General features: G+C 38.8%; 7 protein-coding genes across 7 annotated transcripts; 4 read left to right on the top strand and 3 right to left on the bottom strand.

The window, feature by feature from the left end:
• Nucleotides 1-237: 237 nt before the first annotated feature.
• On the top strand, nucleotides 238-2,306 carry LOC17883352 (zerumbone synthase). Its single transcript, XM_006288261.2, has 4 exons — nucleotides 238-542; nucleotides 649-735; nucleotides 1,403-1,721; nucleotides 1,799-2,306. The coding sequence occupies exons 1-4, from the start codon at nucleotides 529-531 to the stop codon at nucleotides 2,282-2,284; spliced, it is 906 nt and encodes a 301-aa protein (XP_006288323.1). The 5' UTR covers nucleotides 238-528; the 3' UTR covers nucleotides 2,285-2,306.
• Nucleotides 2,277-3,237, bottom strand: LOC17883362. Its single transcript, XM_006288702.2, has 2 exons — nucleotides 2,883-3,237; nucleotides 2,277-2,622 (listed from the first exon to the last, which is right to left on the bottom strand). The coding sequence occupies exons 1-2, from the start codon at nucleotides 3,150-3,152 to the stop codon at nucleotides 2,356-2,358; spliced, it is 537 nt and encodes a 178-aa protein (XP_006288764.1). The 5' UTR covers nucleotides 3,153-3,237; the 3' UTR covers nucleotides 2,277-2,355.
• Nucleotides 3,238-3,429: 192 nt separating this feature from the next.
• On the bottom strand, nucleotides 3,430-4,335 carry LOC17883232 (protein NETWORKED 3B). The gene is made up of 2 exons (XM_006286672.2): nucleotides 4,086-4,335; nucleotides 3,430-4,005 (listed from the first exon to the last, which is right to left on the bottom strand). Exons 1-2 carry the CDS (start codon nucleotides 4,171-4,173, stop codon nucleotides 3,566-3,568), a joined length of 528 nt encoding a protein of 175 aa, XP_006286734.2. The 5' UTR covers nucleotides 4,174-4,335; the 3' UTR covers nucleotides 3,430-3,565.
• Nucleotides 4,336-5,349: 1,014 nt separating this feature from the next.
• Nucleotides 5,350-6,633, top strand: LOC17883391. The gene is made up of 2 exons (XM_006288679.2): nucleotides 5,350-5,665; nucleotides 5,976-6,633. Exons 1-2 carry the CDS (start codon nucleotides 5,503-5,505, stop codon nucleotides 6,371-6,373), a joined length of 561 nt encoding a protein of 186 aa, XP_006288741.1. The 5' UTR covers nucleotides 5,350-5,502; the 3' UTR covers nucleotides 6,374-6,633.
• Nucleotides 6,612-8,990, bottom strand: LOC17882191 (GRR1-like protein 1). Its single transcript, XM_006287290.2, has 3 exons — nucleotides 8,309-8,990; nucleotides 7,718-8,210; nucleotides 6,612-7,632 (listed from the first exon to the last, which is right to left on the bottom strand). Exons 1-3 carry the CDS (start codon nucleotides 8,761-8,763, stop codon nucleotides 6,823-6,825), a joined length of 1,758 nt encoding a protein of 585 aa, XP_006287352.1. The 5' UTR covers nucleotides 8,764-8,990; the 3' UTR covers nucleotides 6,612-6,822.
• Nucleotides 8,991-9,856: 866 nt separating this feature from the next.
• LOC17884123 (spermatogenesis-associated protein 20) lies at nucleotides 9,857-14,500 on the top strand. The gene is made up of 15 exons (XM_006286727.2): nucleotides 9,857-10,230; nucleotides 10,487-10,559; nucleotides 10,694-10,715; nucleotides 11,069-11,147; nucleotides 11,277-11,309; nucleotides 11,613-11,761; nucleotides 11,915-12,071; nucleotides 12,162-12,402; nucleotides 12,492-12,733; nucleotides 12,823-13,086; nucleotides 13,169-13,279; nucleotides 13,357-13,581; nucleotides 13,658-13,861; nucleotides 13,956-14,132; nucleotides 14,201-14,500. Exons 1-15 carry the CDS (start codon nucleotides 9,943-9,945, stop codon nucleotides 14,384-14,386), a joined length of 2,451 nt encoding a protein of 816 aa, XP_006286789.1. The 5' UTR covers nucleotides 9,857-9,942; the 3' UTR covers nucleotides 14,387-14,500.
• Nucleotides 14,501-14,586: 86 nt separating this feature from the next.
• Nucleotides 14,587-16,703, top strand: LOC17884645 (coproporphyrinogen-III oxidase 1, chloroplastic). Its single transcript, XM_023781023.1, has 8 exons — nucleotides 14,587-15,145; nucleotides 15,244-15,319; nucleotides 15,406-15,500; nucleotides 15,584-15,667; nucleotides 15,865-15,952; nucleotides 16,037-16,161; nucleotides 16,263-16,361; nucleotides 16,435-16,703. Exons 1-8 carry the CDS (start codon nucleotides 14,624-14,626, stop codon nucleotides 16,501-16,503), a joined length of 1,158 nt encoding a protein of 385 aa, XP_023636791.1. The 5' UTR covers nucleotides 14,587-14,623; the 3' UTR covers nucleotides 16,504-16,703.
• Nucleotides 16,704-17,173: the final 470 nt, after the last annotated feature.

The raw sequence follows: 17,173 nt of genomic DNA, 5'->3' as shown, positions 1-17,173 counted from the left end.
CCAACACAAGCTTTCAGAGAGATGAGGTTTTTCATCTTTTGACGTCCCCATAAACTTTTATAGGTTGCAATCTAACAAAAGTTATAATTCCAATCAATCAATTAATCTAACTAATGATATTGTAACGTATTTTAGTTATACATATATGGAAGATTGGATTAGCCTCTCAGCCTATTAGGCTATATATATATAAACAATCTTGTTTTGGGAACAAATCAGCACATGTTTAACTTTTAATGTTCCTTTTTGTCTTCATTATTCTTTTTTTTTTTTTTTCTTTCTTAAAGATCAGATTTGACAAAAACACTTTGCATGTTAGCTAGTATGCTTCTGGTTCAATCACAGCACCATTAGATTCTCTCTCTCTCTCTCTTTCTAAAGACCACACCTTTTATCCTTATGTACCCTCCTCTCCTCTCCTCTATCTCTATATAAGACGCAAACACCGGACAGGGACCCTTACCTTCAAAGACGAGAAACTTAGAAGTTAGAAAACAACAAAGACCGACCGATCTATCTCGGAGAATCATGTTTCAGATTGGGTCAAGCTAGCTCCTTCTTTATACTTCTCCATTTATTTCTCCAGATTTGTAACAATGAACACTCTTTGTTCTAACTTTTTGGTTTCTTTGATGTATCTTGAAATAGAAAAAACGCATTGTTCAAGAATGTGAGCAAGAACTTTCTTAACAAGGGAATCTCCTCATCATCCGCATCATCTTGTTCAGGTTCAAGGCAAGTCCCCATCTCTTAATCCCCACTCTTTTGATCACTTACAAAACTAGTAAACCAAAATCTGAGTTAAACTAGGGTATCAGATTAATATTAAAAACTTTTGATGAGAAAGTTAAAAAGAGAAAACAAGAATATGCCCTTTTTTTTAAGTCCATGTGTTGAAGAAAAATATGATATTTAATTCAGCCAAATATATTAACATTTTGGAAAATTTGTTTTTTCTTACATCCTGACATTTAGCATCTTGCAAAAATAATTCCATACAAAACTAATATAAATTATTTATGACAAATGATTTTTTTTTTTTTTGTAAGTTGGGATAAACAACAAATGTCATACTGTGTTTATATATACGACTATATAATGAATGTGAATGAAATATATTAAATAATCTGGTATTACAAGTTGGTTGCTTAGATTTGTCTTCGACGAATCTTATCTTAAAGTTAGAAAGTTTTCCACCAACTAAGAATATCAAATGTGTTATCAGAAAGAAAAGAAAAAAAGCAAACAAACGTGAGACAATAATTTTATCTTTTGAACACATAAATCATAAAAGGGGAGAAAATAAAACTTGAACAAGTGGGATTATCACATTATAGATTTAATAGAAATATGAGAAGTCTTGTCTAATACTAAGGTCTAATCTATAGTTGTTATGTAAAAGGAAGTTAGAAGGCAAAGTAGCACTCATTACAGGAGGAGCAAGTGGGATTGGCAAAGCAACAGCCGGAAAATTCATCAGCCATGGAGCCAAAGTTATCATTGCCGATATCCAACCTAAGTACGGGAAAGAAACCGCACAAGAACTTGGTCCAAATGCTGCTTATTTCCAGTGCGACGTAACCAAAGAATCAGACATTGCTAACGCAGTTGATTTCGCTGTCTCGCTCCATACAAAGCTCGACATAATGTACAACAATGCTGGTATTCCCTGCAGAACGCCTCCTAGTATCGTGGATCTTGATCTCAATGTTTTCGACAAGGTACTGATCTTTAAGAACATTTGAAAGAAAAGACTCTGGGAAAAGTTGGTTTCATCGGATCTTTTTATGTTCTGTAGGTAATCAACACAAATGTCCGAGGAGTCATTGCAGGAATCAAACACGCTGCTCGAGTGATGATTCCACGTAATTCCGGATCCATCATTTGTGCAGGGAGTGTCACAGGGATGATGGGCGGTTTATCACAACATACTTACAGCGTCTCAAAATCCGCTGTTATCGGAATTGTAAGATCAACAGCTTCAGAACTATGCAAACACAGGATTCGGGTCAACTGCATTTCTCCATTTGCGACCACAACATCGTTTGTGATGGATGAGATGCGACAGATTTACCCTGGTGTTGATGATTCAAGGCTGATCCAAATAGTGCAGAACACAGGAGTGTTGGACGGAGAGGTTTGTGAACCGACTGATGTAGCTAATGCAGCGGTTTACCTCGCATCAGATGATTCAAAGTATGTAAATGGGCATAATCTAGTGGTAGATGGAGGATTCACAACTGTAAAGACTTTAGATTTCCCTGCACCTGATCAAATGAAATAAAAAAACTCAAATTCATAATGTACAAAGACACTGTTCTTGAACTTTTAAACGCTAAACTAAACTATACTAGATTAGAGTAGGCCAGTTTCTACTCTTTCGACAATCAAATCTATAGCTGCATTTGCGGATGTGAAAGCTCCATGGAAGCTTTCTTTGTATGAAATTGAGGTTAAATCTTGAGCCATCTTCATCAAAATCTCTCCCACATCAGTTTCTTTCTCTAGCAATGAGCTGTAGTAAGACTTTGCAGCTACTTCACTGATCACAACATTGGTTGGCTCAGGGCAATACTCATCATCCAACCATTTGTGTAATGCTACTCTCAACCACTCAGATTCCTGATCAAAAACATTTCAAGATCAGTAATCCAACGAATCATATACCAAATTATCGAAGCAAATCGAATACAATTGAAAAGACATTGAAAGATCCTAGATTTTCCAAATTTTGCAGTTCTTGGGAAAGTAAGCAATATCAGCAATCAAGCAAGCAAATTTTTAACCAGAAACAGAGAAGCTTTGGTGCAATTTGTAACCAGAAGCAGAGGAATTGGAAAAAAAAAACTAAATTAAATTGCTTGATGGAAGCGAGAAAGCACCTCAATGGCCCTAGAAGGAAGCAACCACTCGTCTGGGATCGTGAGGGATTGTACGAATGATTCTGGGTCTTCTTCAACTTCATGGGTCGACGAAGATCGAGACTTTTGGAGTTTCAAAGGCGGAAACCTCGGCTTATTTGTCACCGGAAAGGTGACGGATCTTCTCGGAACCGTCGCCGGGAAATTAAAGTGTTTGATTGATGAGAAACGATGTGAATAATCGGAGATTACGACGTTTCGAGTCACGTAAGAGCAAACCCATGAGCTCATTCTTCGTTCTACGGGTCTAGCACTTTCACTTCACTTAGCTGAGTATCTTCAAAGGGCTCTCTTTGGTGGCTGCGATTGAGCTGAGGAAGATAAGATGACGTCATGTCCACACACTATAACGCTACTCGTGACGTGGCTGTCTATACGACGACGTTTTAACTGTAAAAACTCTGTTTTCTTCTCTCAGTGTCTCTTTAGATTTAAGTTTGTTAGACTATTTCTTCCTTATACGTGAGATAATGCATGATATTTGCTCCATATAATTGCTAGATCTAACTAGGATCATAGAAATTTTATATAAGAAAAGAGCTGAGGATAACATGAAATCTCTTGTACATCTTATTTGATAATCAAATTATGTAAAAACAAAGTCCTCATGAGACTTTAATTCATACATGGAGACACCCAACAACCTACGATATGGTTCTAAAGAAACAGTGAACAAACATGCAAATGAAGAGATTAAAACATTTCCCAATGGAAATGGAAGCACGAGGAACCCTAACTTCATCTGCAATCAAACAAGTCACTTCATTCGTCTCTTCTTTCAAACTCACCAAATCTCCCTTCACCGTTTCACCATCATCCACTTCAGACTCCATTTCTTCAAAAGATTCCAACACGATCTCGTCGCAGGTTGATGAGTTCTGTCTGGTCGGATTCAGACCAGAGGTTTTGATCAAGAGGTCATGCTTATGCGCCAAGGAGCGGTGCGAACGGTATAAATCTTCGATCATAGCAAGGAGTTCTGGCTTTTTCTCGTGATAAATCTTAGCTCGTTTCACAAAGGAATCTGCTTCATCATCAACCTCGTCAATCACTCTCAGCATTTCCTTCGTCTTTGCATCAAGATCTGTGAATACAACATGTATAGTTAAGTACAGAGCAAACCAAAATGAGACAACGCTAGAATCTGATGAGATTATTACTTACCAGAGAGAGTAGAGTTAAGCCAAGGAGATGAATTTGATGTGTTGTGATTTCCACCAATCCACCACCACTTTGATGACCCCTCCATCATCTTCACTCTTATTTTTTGTGACAGTTCCTAGCTAGGTGCAAGTAGAGAATCACACTGTGTTGTATGACTCCCTCTTTTCTTCTCTTTTTACCTATTTTGTGGTTTAAAGGTGGTGTGTAAGTAGATGTAGGATAATGTAAGGGATCCTTTGCTTTTCCTTTTATAGGAGATCTTATACATAAAATTCATACAAATGTGGCTGTGGTTTAGTTTTCAGAGAACAAAACACCAGAGACATTCACATAAAATTTACGTATATACCCTGCTGTGTGCGGCGCAAGAGTTTTTATGATTCTGAAACTAGGGTTTTGTACAAAGACTCGTATGAGTTTACGTGTATACCCTTAATACATTTTGAATTAGTGATACGATGGCGGCGCTTTATCATTTTAAAATTAGAGTTCTACTTTAGTATATTATTTACAGATGTACCCCTATTCTAATCGGAATTAGTGATGTTGTGGCCGCATCAAAACTATTATCATTTTGGAGTTAGAGTTCCACTACACATATAGATTTTATGTATATACTCTTACTATAATCTGAATTGATGATGTTGCATTAACAACAATAAACTTTTTCATTTTGAAATTAGAGTTTTACTATGTATGAAATTCGTAATATTATTTTCTAGCATACAAGTTAAAATTGAAAAAAAGAATCACTAATATCTCTTCCTAAGTCTAACCAACCATTCTACTAAAAAAAACACTGTTTTTTCTTTCAAAACTTTGAATTGGTATGATAAAGGGAAGTGTATAGAAGGTGTTATTCAAAATTTATGCATTAGCATTATCCTATTCGTTTTTTTTTTCCGTTTTTCAAAGTACTCACTTGCATAGTTGCACTAATTACCGGATTATACGATAATACATCCGTAACAATTGTACAATACATTATTGATTCATTAGTTTTTGTTCAATTGTAGTAAAATCTTGAATTGGCAGAAGATGTTTGTTGTCGACAAATCTTTTTATACCAAATATCACGCATACAAAGAAACATGGGCTTCTTGTTCATTAGGCCTACCCAATACGGCAAATTATGATTAGTATCCGTTAACTATTGTGGTCCTTTTTCATAATTATAAGTATCTTTTTTTTTTGAACAACTATAAGTATCTATAGTGCTTCTCTACCAAATAAATAAAAGTATAAGGGTATAGTAGCAATTTTAATAAAGTCGGCAATTCCCCCACTTCTCAGATTTGAGAGTCGCCAATTACAGTTAGGGTTTTGTACGTTCTTCCCCCTTTCTGGTAACTCGATCAAATCCCCAGAGAAATCGACTTGTGGAGGAGTCTAATAGCTTGAAGAATCTCGGCGAACGATGAAGAAATTTCATCAAAGAGATGAACAGAAGACTGATAGCTCCAAGTCCACGGAGACGAAGAAGAGGAAGAACATGAGGAGATTGGGAGGCGGTGGTCTTTCTCTTCAAACTTTTGCTAACATGAAATCGGATAACAATCGCTACAACCCTGCTTTGATCAGTAAGTGATTCTTCTCTTCTACCCAATTTGAAAAAAGTTTCCTTTTTTTATGATGACAGTCTCATCCTTCTTGTATCGAAATTTAGCTAGTGTTTGAGGATTAGAATGATGTTAGGAACGCTACAATGTGGTTTGTGTTTTGTTTTCTTGACCTCTCAGCTCAATCATTGTGGTGAAAGCGTTGTTATTATCTTTCTGTGACTTTGTTGGGTTCCTACTGAGAATCAGACTAGGCTAGAACTAAGATTGAATGAGTTTACTTTGCTCTGTTTTTTTTAACTTAGCCCTCTTGTGTATACTCTCTTTTTAGAAAAGCAAAAAGAGTTCTACAAGAATGCAAAGTATGTGAGCAAGTTTAGGAAGTCGATGAAGCAGCAGAACTTACATGATAAGAATGAGACTGGAGAGAGTAGTAAGATAGATGATAACAATGATATTGATGCTAAGCAGAAGGGTAAATCTAATAAGAGAATCGGTGTAGAGGATTTATACAAGCAGACTAAAGAAGAGATGGAGAAAGCAAGGATGGAGAGAGAGGCGACATTTCAGGCTAAGAAGGAAGCGAAACAAGAGGCTGAGTCACGGAGGAAAGTAGCAAAGGGGAAGATGATGAGGAAGACCCGACATGGTCAGCCTGTAATGAAATACAGAATAGAGCATCTTCTTGAATCCATCAAGAAATCTGCTGGAATCGATGAAAGCGCATGAGGTAGATACAGTGCAGTGGACAATCCTTCTAGTTCTGTGCATCTGGTGGAGGATTCTCTCAAAACGTCTGGTGTTGTGGAGGCTTGAAACAAGAACTTTGTTTTCATCTCAGATAACGACCTGATATTACTACTGGTGCTTGTTACTTATAGAGATGCTTTGAGGCAACACTTGTAGTTTTTGGCTAGGCCTTACAGTTTAGCTCATGAATTTTGCTGTTTTGTTTTAACTATAAATCTTATAAAGTGACAACTTTTTTATTCCAAACTTTAGTACAAACTCAAGGTTTCGCTTAACAGAGTACAAGCTACGAAATGCTTCTATCACTGATATTCTAACATCTTAGTAGAAACAATATAAAAGAGAACGAATGGAAGCTGAATCTCCAACACCAATGTCTGCAAAAACTCAAGATGAAAAGGAAAAAAAGAATGACTGAAGCTGCAAGTTTACTTAATGGCTAAACGAGAAACTCCAATCTCAGGATTCTTGTGTAGCGTCCACACGAATTCAGGTGTATCCATTCTCGGTCCTGCGACTGTTCTATATATGTATATCCTTTCAACTGGAGAGCTCTCAGGTCTTGTCTTTGGAGGATGTTCATCAATGACTTCAACATTAAGCCTTGGCATTTTCTGACTCAGAAGCTTGCAAGCGCCAAAACTTACAAAGCACGACGACATCCAAAGGGATCGCATGGTTTCTAGTTTGGCAGCGTTCTCTAGTAGTGCAGTGTCTCCAAAAGGGCAGTCTCTTATCTCAAGCTTCTTTAAACTCTCACAGCCTGACAACAAGTGATGGAGCATCAAATCACTGTCGCCTGCGAATGCTATGGATAGCATCCTAACCTTCTTGGCATGTTTCCCAATGTATTTAAAGGCCTTGTCAGAGAGGAGACCAGAGACGGAGAGCCGTCGAAGATCCTTGCATCCCTCAGCTATGGCTTTGAATCCTTTATCAAGTGGCTCATTTGTTTTGTAATCAGGAGCGAATGGCTCTATCACGCAGAGACGGAAGCACTTCAGATTTGGACGTTTTCTTGCTATAGTAATCAAAGCTGCGTTTGTGAACTGGACACAGAAGTAAAGAACAGACTCAAGCTTCCGACAGCCTTTAGAGACATAGACCAGGCCTTGCTCCGTCACAGGTATGTTGGTTGCATCAAGATCTGGCTCTGATGGAAACACCCTCAGTTCTCGCAGTTCCTTACAATATGTGGCAACAGCTTCAAGACCTTTGTCCTCTATCAAGTCCATCACCTGCAAAAGATGACTCATTAGTAAGAACCAAGATATATAGATGGGATACTCAAATAAAAAAGTCTTGAAAAATGCATATACTCACCCATAGCTTCTGCAGTTTCGAGCATCGCCTAAGAAGCTCAACAAGATCAGGCATTCGGACAGTAGCATAGCTCAAGTTCAACGAGATAAGTCCAGGACATACAGAATAAAGAGCTGGAAGATATTCAGGGAGAACATCCCAAAGACCAGATAAACTCTGAAGTTGCTTACAGTTTGAAAAAGCTTTTGACAACTTTGAAAACGCTTCTGGTTTCAATTCAGCTGCGAAAGAACCTGTGCCGAGCTCAGTCAGCTGTGGAGCACGACTAAGGATGCTAACGAGTCCATCAAGAGTCACAGCTGGATTCAACTTCAGAGACTTCAGGTTAGGAGATCTGCTCACGAGACGCTCTAAGTCCGAGATTTTAACCTCAGAGTCTAAACAAGAGAAGTCAAGAGAGACCAGAGAAGTTGAAGTCTTTGGGAAATAACTAAGCCAATCTCCTCCTAGATCTTCAACGATGCACTCTCGTAGCTCCAACACTCTCAAGTTTCTGTTTTGTAAATCAGAAAACAACAAAAACAAAGAAAGTTACTATGAGGTGTAACTTATAAAAACAGAGTATTTTATGTTTCTTTGCTAGAACCGAACCTGCAAGTAGATGCAATAGCAGCGATACCATCAGTGGAGAAACCTTCACAAGAAGTCAGCACAAGGACTTTAAAATCCTTAAACGAAGCAGCAATCTTTTCTAAGCACTCATCAGTCACCACCATTCTCTTCAATCTTATCTCTTCAAGGGACGGGCTTTTCGCCGCCAGGGCATCAACCCATGGACAAGCATAACCACCCCAACCGTCCGGAACCAAATTATAGTCGGCGAAGTGTGGCTTCCCTTTCAAAGTCAGAGATCTCATCTCCGGGAACCGTCGTGCAACAGCAGCAGGACTCACCGCGTAACAGTTTCCGACAAAGACTCGCTTCCTAGTCTTCCGCTCTGTTTCGAACCATGACTTGCAGACCAGAGAAACAGAGTTCCGGTCCTCGTTGGAATCAATGAAGGAGAGGATATGTTCAAGAACCTTAGATGGTAATCGGAGAGCCATCAGAACAGAGGAGGAAAGGAAAGAAATGGAAAAAAAAAAAAAGTTTGAGATTTGATTCACTACGAGTGATCTAAAACGAAAGAATGAAGCTTTTGATATATATAAACTGTGCAAGTGGAAGACAAGAGTATGACAAGACAAGAGAATCGAAGGAGACAATGTCCATGTGAGACCATTAATAAAGTTGAGCTTGCACCCATGTGAGCCTACTGTGTAGCTCACTAATATAAATTAGTTGCCTTAATCATAATTAGATTACTGATCAATCCACATGTAGTCTGTGTGATACAATTCATGGATCTAATCATTTATGGAATACACAGTTCACACATGATGTCAGATTGGTTAGTCTTACAGTAATAATATATTTAATTTAGATGCTCTCTACTATAAAACGATACTCTCTGTTTATTTTATCAACTTTATCATAGTGCTTTTTCACGAATCAAACTGAACCCCAATCTCTTACAAGTATCAGTACATAACATAAGTGGATCACACCAGTGTTACCATCTCTTACTACCAATTTCTACAATAGTTAATGGCTGTATAAAAATCATTTTACCGGTTTATAATGCATCATCAAAAGATCGAGACAAGATGGTGCAATGGGTTGGTGCCAGAAACCAAAGCATAAGGTATTATTTACAGATGGGTAGTGTTTTTCAAGCGATTTTGACAACAGCTGTGCAGGAACAATCTCTGTTTGACCTTTGCTCCAACCTCTAAAGTGGAAGCTGTATAAAGATTAGAAAATTCCTAATCACATTTGAAGAAGTTGCTAAAGTTGTACTTTCGAGAAGGAAATATGATATAGTAAAACCGATAGAGTAGCAATGAAGTTTACATCCAAGTTTAAATTATGTCCCTAAGCTTTCTTTCTAGTGTCGGGATTGGTTAGATTCTTATGTGATGGTGAAAAGCCATAATTGTAAAGGATATTTAGGTTAATGAAAAGTTAAATGAAAAACACTAGAAGAAAAAATTAAATTCAGAACTAGCAATCTTCTTGTCTTATTTGCACGTGTCAGGTATTGAACACATCCAACAAGAGAAAGATGTGTCTGAAGCTCCCTCGCTCGCATGGCGAATCCTATAGATCATGAATTCGTTTAGCCAATCTCACTGAACTCTACAAAAACGCTGTCGTTTTGTGTGGTATTCTAATTTCAATCAGCAATGCTGATGAAAGGTCTTCACTTGTTGTCTTCCTCAACCCTCCACCGCTTTGCTTCTCGCACCATCGCGTCTTTGTCTTCTTTACCCAGAAGAAGAAATCGCGTGCGTACTCAGAATCCTCTGTTTTATTGTCCTTTCCCGCCGATTCTCTATAAACCCTTTTCCTCAGGCAAGGTCTTAGCCATGGCGGAAGAGACTTCTTCTTCGACCTCGTCAACATCTCAAAAACATACCAACCGTTTAGCCACCGAACACAGTCCTTATCTTCTTCAACACGCTCATAATCCGGTACTTAATTTGCACACTTCATTTCTCTTCTACAAAGTGTTCATCTTTTCTAATATTCACACAAGCTCCTCTAGATAAAGAGAACACCTTTGGTTTCAATTAAAACATCTTCAGTTTCATTTAGGGAGCTTTGTTGCAATTAGTTAAAGTCATAACGGGTTTAGATTGTAGATAATTTGGTTCTTAGCTCAAAAGCATCGAACTTTTTATTTTCTGGATTGATTTCATGGTTTGGCATCATGGTCTATGTGAAAAGGTTGATTGGTATCCATGGGGAGAAGAAGCTTTTGAAGAAGCAAAGAAGAGAGACGTGCCCATCTTCTTATCAAGTTATTTACTTTATCCTCTATAATCTATTATTCGTTTTAATTGCTGCTGGATTAGATGCCTTATTTGCTTTAGTTATATGAGACTAATTTGTCTCCCTTTTGTTTTCAAAATTCTTTCATTTGGAATCTTGAAGTTGGATACAGCACCTGTCACTGGTGAGACTACGATTTTTTTTTTTTGGATTTTGAGTTTGACATCTTCTTTTACTGAGTTGAAGGATTAAGACTTTAAGAGTATGAATCATACTGTTTAAAGGACAGACATAGTTTAGATGATCAATAGTGATTCATACTGTATGAATGAGATATAGTAAACAACTCTGGATTTATTAGTATTACTGTTCTTTCCTTGTAGATGTAATCCTAAATTTAAGGATTGTGTAAAAATAAAAGTTGAGAAAACTGTAGTCTAAGAACTCACGTTCTTGTCTGGGATGTAGAGATGCAGTTTAAGTTTATCTTCCTATTTGGGAACGTATGTTTCAGTACCATTTAACCTTTTTTTTCAGGTGCCATGTCATGGAAGTTGAGTCATTTGAAGATGAAGAAGTGGCAAAACTCTTGAACAATTCGTTCGTTAGTATCAAGGTTAGAGTTTTAAGGCGGAAAATTGTCTTCTGGCTGTGGATTATAAAATGACGTTTTGAGGCACAATCTTTGAGCTGATTGTTGTTAAAACGCTTTGCCAACTTCTTGTTTAACATGTCTGTGCAACAGGTTGATCGAGAGGAGCGGCCTGATGTCGATAAGGTATGGTACTGTCTGCAGCCACAAGTCATATACTAACTCACTAACTGTCTTGAATAAACTCTTATGAAATTCAAAATAGCATTCATCTCTCTGAAGTGATTGCTTAGTCTCAGAGATATCTTTTCCATTTCGTTCAATCATTTTGTGGGTAACGAATATATGTGTGTTGGGTTAACTTTAGTGAGAGATGCAAAACCATTGTAAACTTGTGCTGAATTAGTTCGAGCTGTATCAATTTTTATGTAGGTAAATCTTGGCTACGTTCATGGACTTGACGTAGATGCTTTGGTTTGGCACTTTCAGGTGTATATGTCATTCGTCCAGGCTCTGTATGGTGGAGGAGGGTGGCCACTGTCTGTCTTCCTTTCACCTGATTTAAAGCCGTTAATGGGTGGAACCTATTTTCCTCCAAATGACAATTATGGACGACCAGGATTCAAGACCCTCCTTAAGTAAGGAAACCCCTTCTCTCTTATTATACACTAGCATTTGAGGCTCATAATGGTGCAATTGGTTTGTAAATAATAGAATATGTATGTCGAAAAAGGGGCTCTTGATGAAGACTATAGTCGATTTGTTAATATGTTTCTTTGGGTTTGGTTCAGGAAGGTGAAAGATGCTTGGGACAGTAAGAGGGATACACTTGTGAAGAGTGGCACTTATGCTATAGAAGAACTGTCAAAAGCTTTATCTGCAAATGCTGGAGCCGATAAATTGTCAGATGGGGTTTCTCGGGAGGCTGTGAGTATATGTGCAAAACAAGTATGATTCGACTCTATTGTACTCTAGAAATATATCTGTTTGACACATCAACATGAAAAGGTCTTCTAACATTAAGTGTTTGTGTGCAAGCTTTCTCGGAGCTATGATTCGGAATACGGTGGGTTTGGATCTGCACCAAAGTTCCCGAGGCCTGTTGAGATCCAGCTGATGCTTTATCATTCCAAAAAGTTGAAGGAATCAGGGAAAACGAGTGAGGCTGATGAAGACCAAAGTATGATTTTATTCAGCTTGCAAGGCATGGCAAATGGAGGGATGCATGATCACATTGGAGGCGGGTTTCATAGGTACAGTGTTGATGAATGTTGGCATGGTGAGACTTCAAACAGTATCATGTAAGCAGATGATTTTTCTATTCTTTTATTGAATTTGAAGCATTTTGCTTGCTATTTTCTGGTGCAGTTCCACATTTTGAGAAAATGCTATATGATCAAGGACAACTAGCCAACGTCTACCTTGATGGTTTTATCATTACCAAGGATGTTATGTATTCTTATGTGGCAAGAGACATCCTTGATTATCTGAGGAGAGACATGATTGCACCTGAAGGTGGAATATTCTCAGCTGAAGATGCTGATAGCTATGAATTCGAGGGGGCAAAGGGAAAGAAAGAAGGAGCTTTCTATATATGGACCAGCGATGAGGTTCTTTTCTCTGATGTATTCATCAGCTGAATGAGTTTACCCCCTGTATACTGACATTTCTTTTCTTGTTTTGTGTGTTTTATTTCAAGATTGATGAAGTACTTGGGGAGAATGCTGATCTTTTCAAGGAGCACTATTATGTTAAGAAATCAGGTAATTGCGATCTTTCTAGCAGGAGCGACCCACACAATGAATTCGCTGGGAGGAACGTGCTGATCGAAAGAAATGAGCTGTCTGCCATGGCATCAAAGTTTAGCCTCTCCACTGAGAAGTATCAGGAGATTTTGGGTGAATGCCGAAGAAAGCTTTTCGATGTCAGATTGAAGCGACCTAAGCCGCATCTAGATGACAAGGTATGAATCCACATCGAAATCGTTTGTTGTCTTCTTCTACTGTTTCTTCAGTTTTGTTTACATGCTTAATATTTTTCGTTAGATAATCGTGTCGTGGAATGGGCTTGTTATCTCGTCTTTCGCACGAGCTTCCAAGATTCTCAAGGCAGAGCCTGAGGGCACCAAATACTGTTTCCCTGTGGTGAATAGTCAGGTAATGAATGCTACACCCCTCCCTTTGTTGTCTTTCTTTTTACGGTTGATTTTCCTTATTCAGATTCTCATTTACAGCCAGAGGATTACTTAGAAGTTGCAGAGAAAGCAGCTTTGTTTATCAGAGGGAATCTCTATGATGAGCAATCTCGCAGATTACAACACAGTTACAGACAGGGACCATCCAAAGCTCCTGCCTTCTTAGACGATTATGCTTTCTTGATCTCTGGTCTGCTTGATCTTTATGAGAATGGAGGTGGAGTCTCATGGCTTAAATGGGCGATTGAACTTCAAGAAACCCAGGCAAGCGAGATCCTTACTAGCTCAATTTGTTAACCTTTTTTATTCATTTTGGCTATAACTGTGAAATACATCGTAGGATGAGTTATATCTCGACCGAGAAGGAGGAGCATACTTCAATACTCAAGGACAAGACCCATCAGTTCTTCTCCGTGTAAAAGAAGATCATGACGGTGCAGAACCTTCTGGGAACTCTGTTTCTGCTATTAACCTTGTGAGATTAGCTTCCATAGTCGCCGGAGAAAAAGCTGAGTCCTACCTAAACACCGCACAGCGTCTCCTGGTAAACAAACAAACAACTAACTCCAATTTCTATTCATTGTTACACATCAAGACTCTTTAACCATAATGCCTCTCTTTATTGTTGTTTTTTGCAGGCAGTCTTTGAGTTGAGGTTAAGAGAACTAGCTGTGGCAGTGCCGTTAATGTGCTGCGCTGCAGATATGATCTCTGTTCCATCGAGGAAACAGGTTGTATTGGTCGGTTCTAAGTCTTCTGCAGAGCTTAACAACATGCTTTCAGCAGCACACTCAGTCTACGATCCTAATAAAACGGTAAGGGCGCAAAATAATCCAATTTTCCAGATTTAAGATTTGTGATATTTGGCTGTTTCACTGGGCAGGTGATTCACATAGATCCTTCGAGTTGTGATGAAATGGAGTTTTGGGAAGAGCATAACAGTAATGTAGCTGGGATGGCGAAGAAGAACAGAAACTCAGAGAAAGTGGTGGCTCTGGTTTGTCAACACTTTACCTGTAGTCCTCCTGTCTTTGACTCTTCTGCTCTCACTCGTTTACTCTCCAAGTAATAACAAGAGGTTCCATGTTTAATTGTTGCTTGTGCTGTAAGAAACAAGTTCAACGTTTTCTGAGTTCATAAATAAAAGATAGAACAAAGACGAAGACTAAATTGTTGGTTTAAACTAAACCCGAAATAACCGGTTTTGGTATAAAAAAATTAGAGTTGGATAATTCCTTATCATCATCATCATCTATCTTCACTCTTCAGCAAAGGTGAAAACTTGGATTCGCTAGATCGCCAAAAAATGGCGTCTCACTCTTCGACTCTTTTCGCTTCTCCTTCTTCCTTCAATCTCTCATCCTCTCATCGTCTCAATCCTTCTACGAAATACGTCAATCTCCACTTTCCTCGTCCCATAAAGAGACTACATTTCGATTTACGATGTTCTGTCGCAATTGAGAAAGAAGTTCCCGAAACCGAAAGGCCTTTCACTTTCCTTAGAGACTCTGATGGTGGTACTCAATCTTCTTCTTCTTCGGTTAGGGCTCGTTTCGAGACAATGATAAGAACTGCACAAGATAAAGTCTGTGAAGCCATTGAAACAGTTGAAGGAGGTCCTAAATTCAAGGAAGATGTTTGGTCTCGACCCGGTGGAGGCGGCGGAATCAGCCGTGTTTTGCAAGATGGAAATGTATGGGAGAAAGCTGGAGTTAATGTCTCTGTGGTTTATGGTGTTATGCCTCCTGAAGCTTATAGAGCTGCTAAAGCCGCCACGTCTGAGCAAAAACCAGGTCCCATTCCGTTCTTTGCTGCCGGAATCAGCTCGGTACCTTCTCCCTCTGTCTCACATTTGTTGACATTGTTGTTGAACTGGTCTTTGAATTCTTCGATGGAGCTTGATCGCACATTCATGTCATATTCCAGGTTTTGCATCCTAAGAACCCTTTTGCTCCGACTCTGCATTTCAATTACCGGTATTTCGAGACCGATGCTCCAAAGGGTAAAGCTTCATTTCTCTTTGAGAGTTGCAAAGTTTCAGTTTTTTTGGTTGGATGAAGCAGTTGATTGCCTTATTGTCACGCGTAGATGTTCCTGGAGCTCCGAGGCAATGGTGGTTTGGTGGTGGGACTGATCTCACACCTGCGTACATCTTTGAAGAGGACGTCAAGCACTTTCATTCGGTCTATAAACCTTATCCCCTTTTCTATAAGTTCGAAGGTGTTTGATTATGGAGTTGCTAATTAAAGTATCTTTCTTTGTGTAGGTTCAAAAACAAGCATGTGATAAATTCGATCCGTCCTTCTACCCTCGGTTCAAGAAATGGTGTGATGACTACTTTTACATTAAGGTTTGAAGTTGTTTTAATGTCATTCCAAAATTGTCATGTGAGATCTTAGCACTTGGTGAAAATTAAGACCTTAGCTGTAAAGTTATGTACTGGTAGGGATAGCTTTAGAGCCTCTTGGTTTGGTGAGGTTGATATTGCAGTGATAAGTTGTTGCCTATTGTTTCAAAACACTAAAAACTTAATGGTCTTGCCTGCAGCACCGGGATGAGAGGAGAGGACTTGGAGGGATATTTTTTGATGATTTGAATGACTATGATCAGGAGATGCTTCTGTCATTTGCCACTGGTAGTGACCAAGATAAAGCTTGTGACATCTTGTTCTTAGAAACTTCCTAGTTGGCTAATTTGAATATTGAGGTAATTTTTGCAGAATGTGCAAGCTCAGTGATACCAGCATATATACCCATAATAGAGAAGCGTAAAGACACACCATTCAACGAGCAGCATAAGGCGTGGCAACAGTTACGAAGGGGGAGATATGTTGAATTCAACTTGGTAACTGGCTACTACTGGCTTGTTTTTCTTTCTGTTTATAAATCTCTTCGGTCGATTGTTGAAGCCTTGTCTCATTTTTGTTACTGATGGTAAAAATAAAGGTTTATGATCGCGGAACAACATTTGGTCTGAAGACAGGAGGGCGAATAGAGAGTATTCTTGTCTCTCTTCCGCTATCTGCAAGATGGGAATATGACCATGTAAAGTTCCTTATAATGTTATCATGTTATCCAAGTCAAGAAACCAAGTACTGATGGTTTGTTGTGGATGCAGAAACCAGAAGAAGGAACCGAGGAATGGAAGCTATTGGATGCTTGCATCAATCCAAAAGAGTGGCTTTAGCTGATTAAAGTGTGGTTAATTCCCCATTAGCTCTTTTATTAATTTTGTCTTTAGAGCCTTGAAAGGGTAAGAGTCTGATGAAGCGTTAGTGCGAAAGAGAATGAGTAATTTGGCGTCATCTCATCATGAGTTTTACTGACAAACGAAGGTAATGATGGTGATGATGGAGTTGGAGTATATAGTACCAATCGTGATGATCATGATAAAAAGCACTAGTACTAGTAACCTTTAACAAAAAAAAATTACTGACAAGAGTTAAAAAACGCATGAGTCTGAAATAAGAGCCGTTGGCTCAAAGAGCCGAGCCTCTCGATGCACGCACGCACGCGCGTGATTATACGTGAAGCTACCTACTTGCTCGGTTACATGTTAACGAGGAGGAACAAAAACAACTTATGGGGTCTTGTGTGATAACATTGAATCTGATGATTTGGTTTTATTTTAGTAAGAAAACGATTCTCAAGTTTCAACCAATGGGGTCTTGTGTTAGGTGTTGGATTAAGTAAACGTCACTGTCTCTCATTTGTCCTAATCCAAGAAACGCCCGTGATTTTCAAACCCTCCCAAGAAAACGCCGTCGTTTTCTATGTCCCCGATGGCGACAAAGAAACAACTTAGTCCCCGGATATACACACACATACAAGTGATACAACGAACACATAGTGCACTG

This window comes from Capsella rubella, unplaced genomic scaffold (assembly GCF_000375325.1).
Source record: "Capsella rubella cultivar Monte Gargano unplaced genomic scaffold, Caprub1_0 scaffold_6, whole genome shotgun sequence".
Taxonomy (NCBI): domain Eukaryota; kingdom Viridiplantae; phylum Streptophyta; class Magnoliopsida; order Brassicales; family Brassicaceae; genus Capsella; species Capsella rubella.
Note: the sequence above shows the minus strand (reverse complement) of the source record. Positions and strands in the feature narration are given on the sequence as shown.

Coding starts and splice junctions, on each gene's coding strand:
- LOC17883232 (XM_006286672.2), bottom strand. CDS start 4,173: ATGATGGAGGGGTCATCAAAGTGGTGGTGGATTGGTGGAAATCACAAC. Junction 4,006..4,085: donor GCTTAACTCTACTCTCTCTG/GTAAGTAATAAT, acceptor TTGTATTCACAG/ATCTTGATGCAAAGACGAAG.
- LOC17883352 (XM_006288261.2), top strand. Junction 736..1,402: donor TCATCTTGTTCAGGTTCAAG/GCAAGTCCCCAT, acceptor GTTATGTAAAAG/GAAGTTAGAAGGCAAAGTAG. Junction 1,722..1,798: donor ATCTCAATGTTTTCGACAAG/GTACTGATCTTT, acceptor TATGTTCTGTAG/GTAATCAACACAAATGTCCG.
- LOC17884123 (XM_006286727.2), top strand. CDS start 9,943: ATGCTGATGAAAGGTCTTCACTTGTTGTCTTCCTCAACCCTCCACCGC. Junction 10,560..10,693: donor CGTGCCCATCTTCTTATCAA/GTTATTTACTTT, acceptor GGAATCTTGAAG/TTGGATACAGCACCTGTCAC. Junction 14,133..14,200: donor TCTACGATCCTAATAAAACG/GTAAGGGCGCAA, acceptor TTCACTGGGCAG/GTGATTCACATAGATCCTTC.
- LOC17884645 (XM_023781023.1), top strand. CDS start 14,624: ATGGCGTCTCACTCTTCGACTCTTTTCGCTTCTCCTTCTTCCTTCAAT. Junction 16,162..16,262: donor GATATGTTGAATTCAACTTG/GTAACTGGCTAC, acceptor GTAAAAATAAAG/GTTTATGATCGCGGAACAAC. Junction 16,362..16,434: donor CAAGATGGGAATATGACCAT/GTAAAGTTCCTT, acceptor TTGTGGATGCAG/AAACCAGAAGAAGGAACCGA.
- LOC17882191 (XM_006287290.2), bottom strand. CDS start 8,763: ATGGCTCTCCGATTACCATCTAAGGTTCTTGAACATATCCTCTCCTTC. Junction 8,211..8,308: donor GCTATTGCATCTACTTGCAG/GTTCGGTTCTAG, acceptor TTTACAAAACAG/AAACTTGAGAGTGTTGGAGC. Junction 7,633..7,717: donor CGAAACTGCAGAAGCTATGG/GTGAGTATATGC, acceptor CATCTTTTGCAG/GTGATGGACTTGATAGAGGA.
- LOC17883362 (XM_006288702.2), bottom strand. CDS start 3,152: ATGAGCTCATGGGTTTGCTCTTACGTGACTCGAAACGTCGTAATCTCC. Junction 2,623..2,882: donor TTCCTTCTAGGGCCATTGAG/GTGCTTTCTCGC, acceptor GTTTTTGATCAG/GAATCTGAGTGGTTGAGAGT.
- LOC17883391 (XM_006288679.2), top strand. CDS start 5,503: ATGAAGAAATTTCATCAAAGAGATGAACAGAAGACTGATAGCTCCAAG. Junction 5,666..5,975: donor CTACAACCCTGCTTTGATCA/GTAAGTGATTCT, acceptor CTCTCTTTTTAG/AAAAGCAAAAAGAGTTCTAC.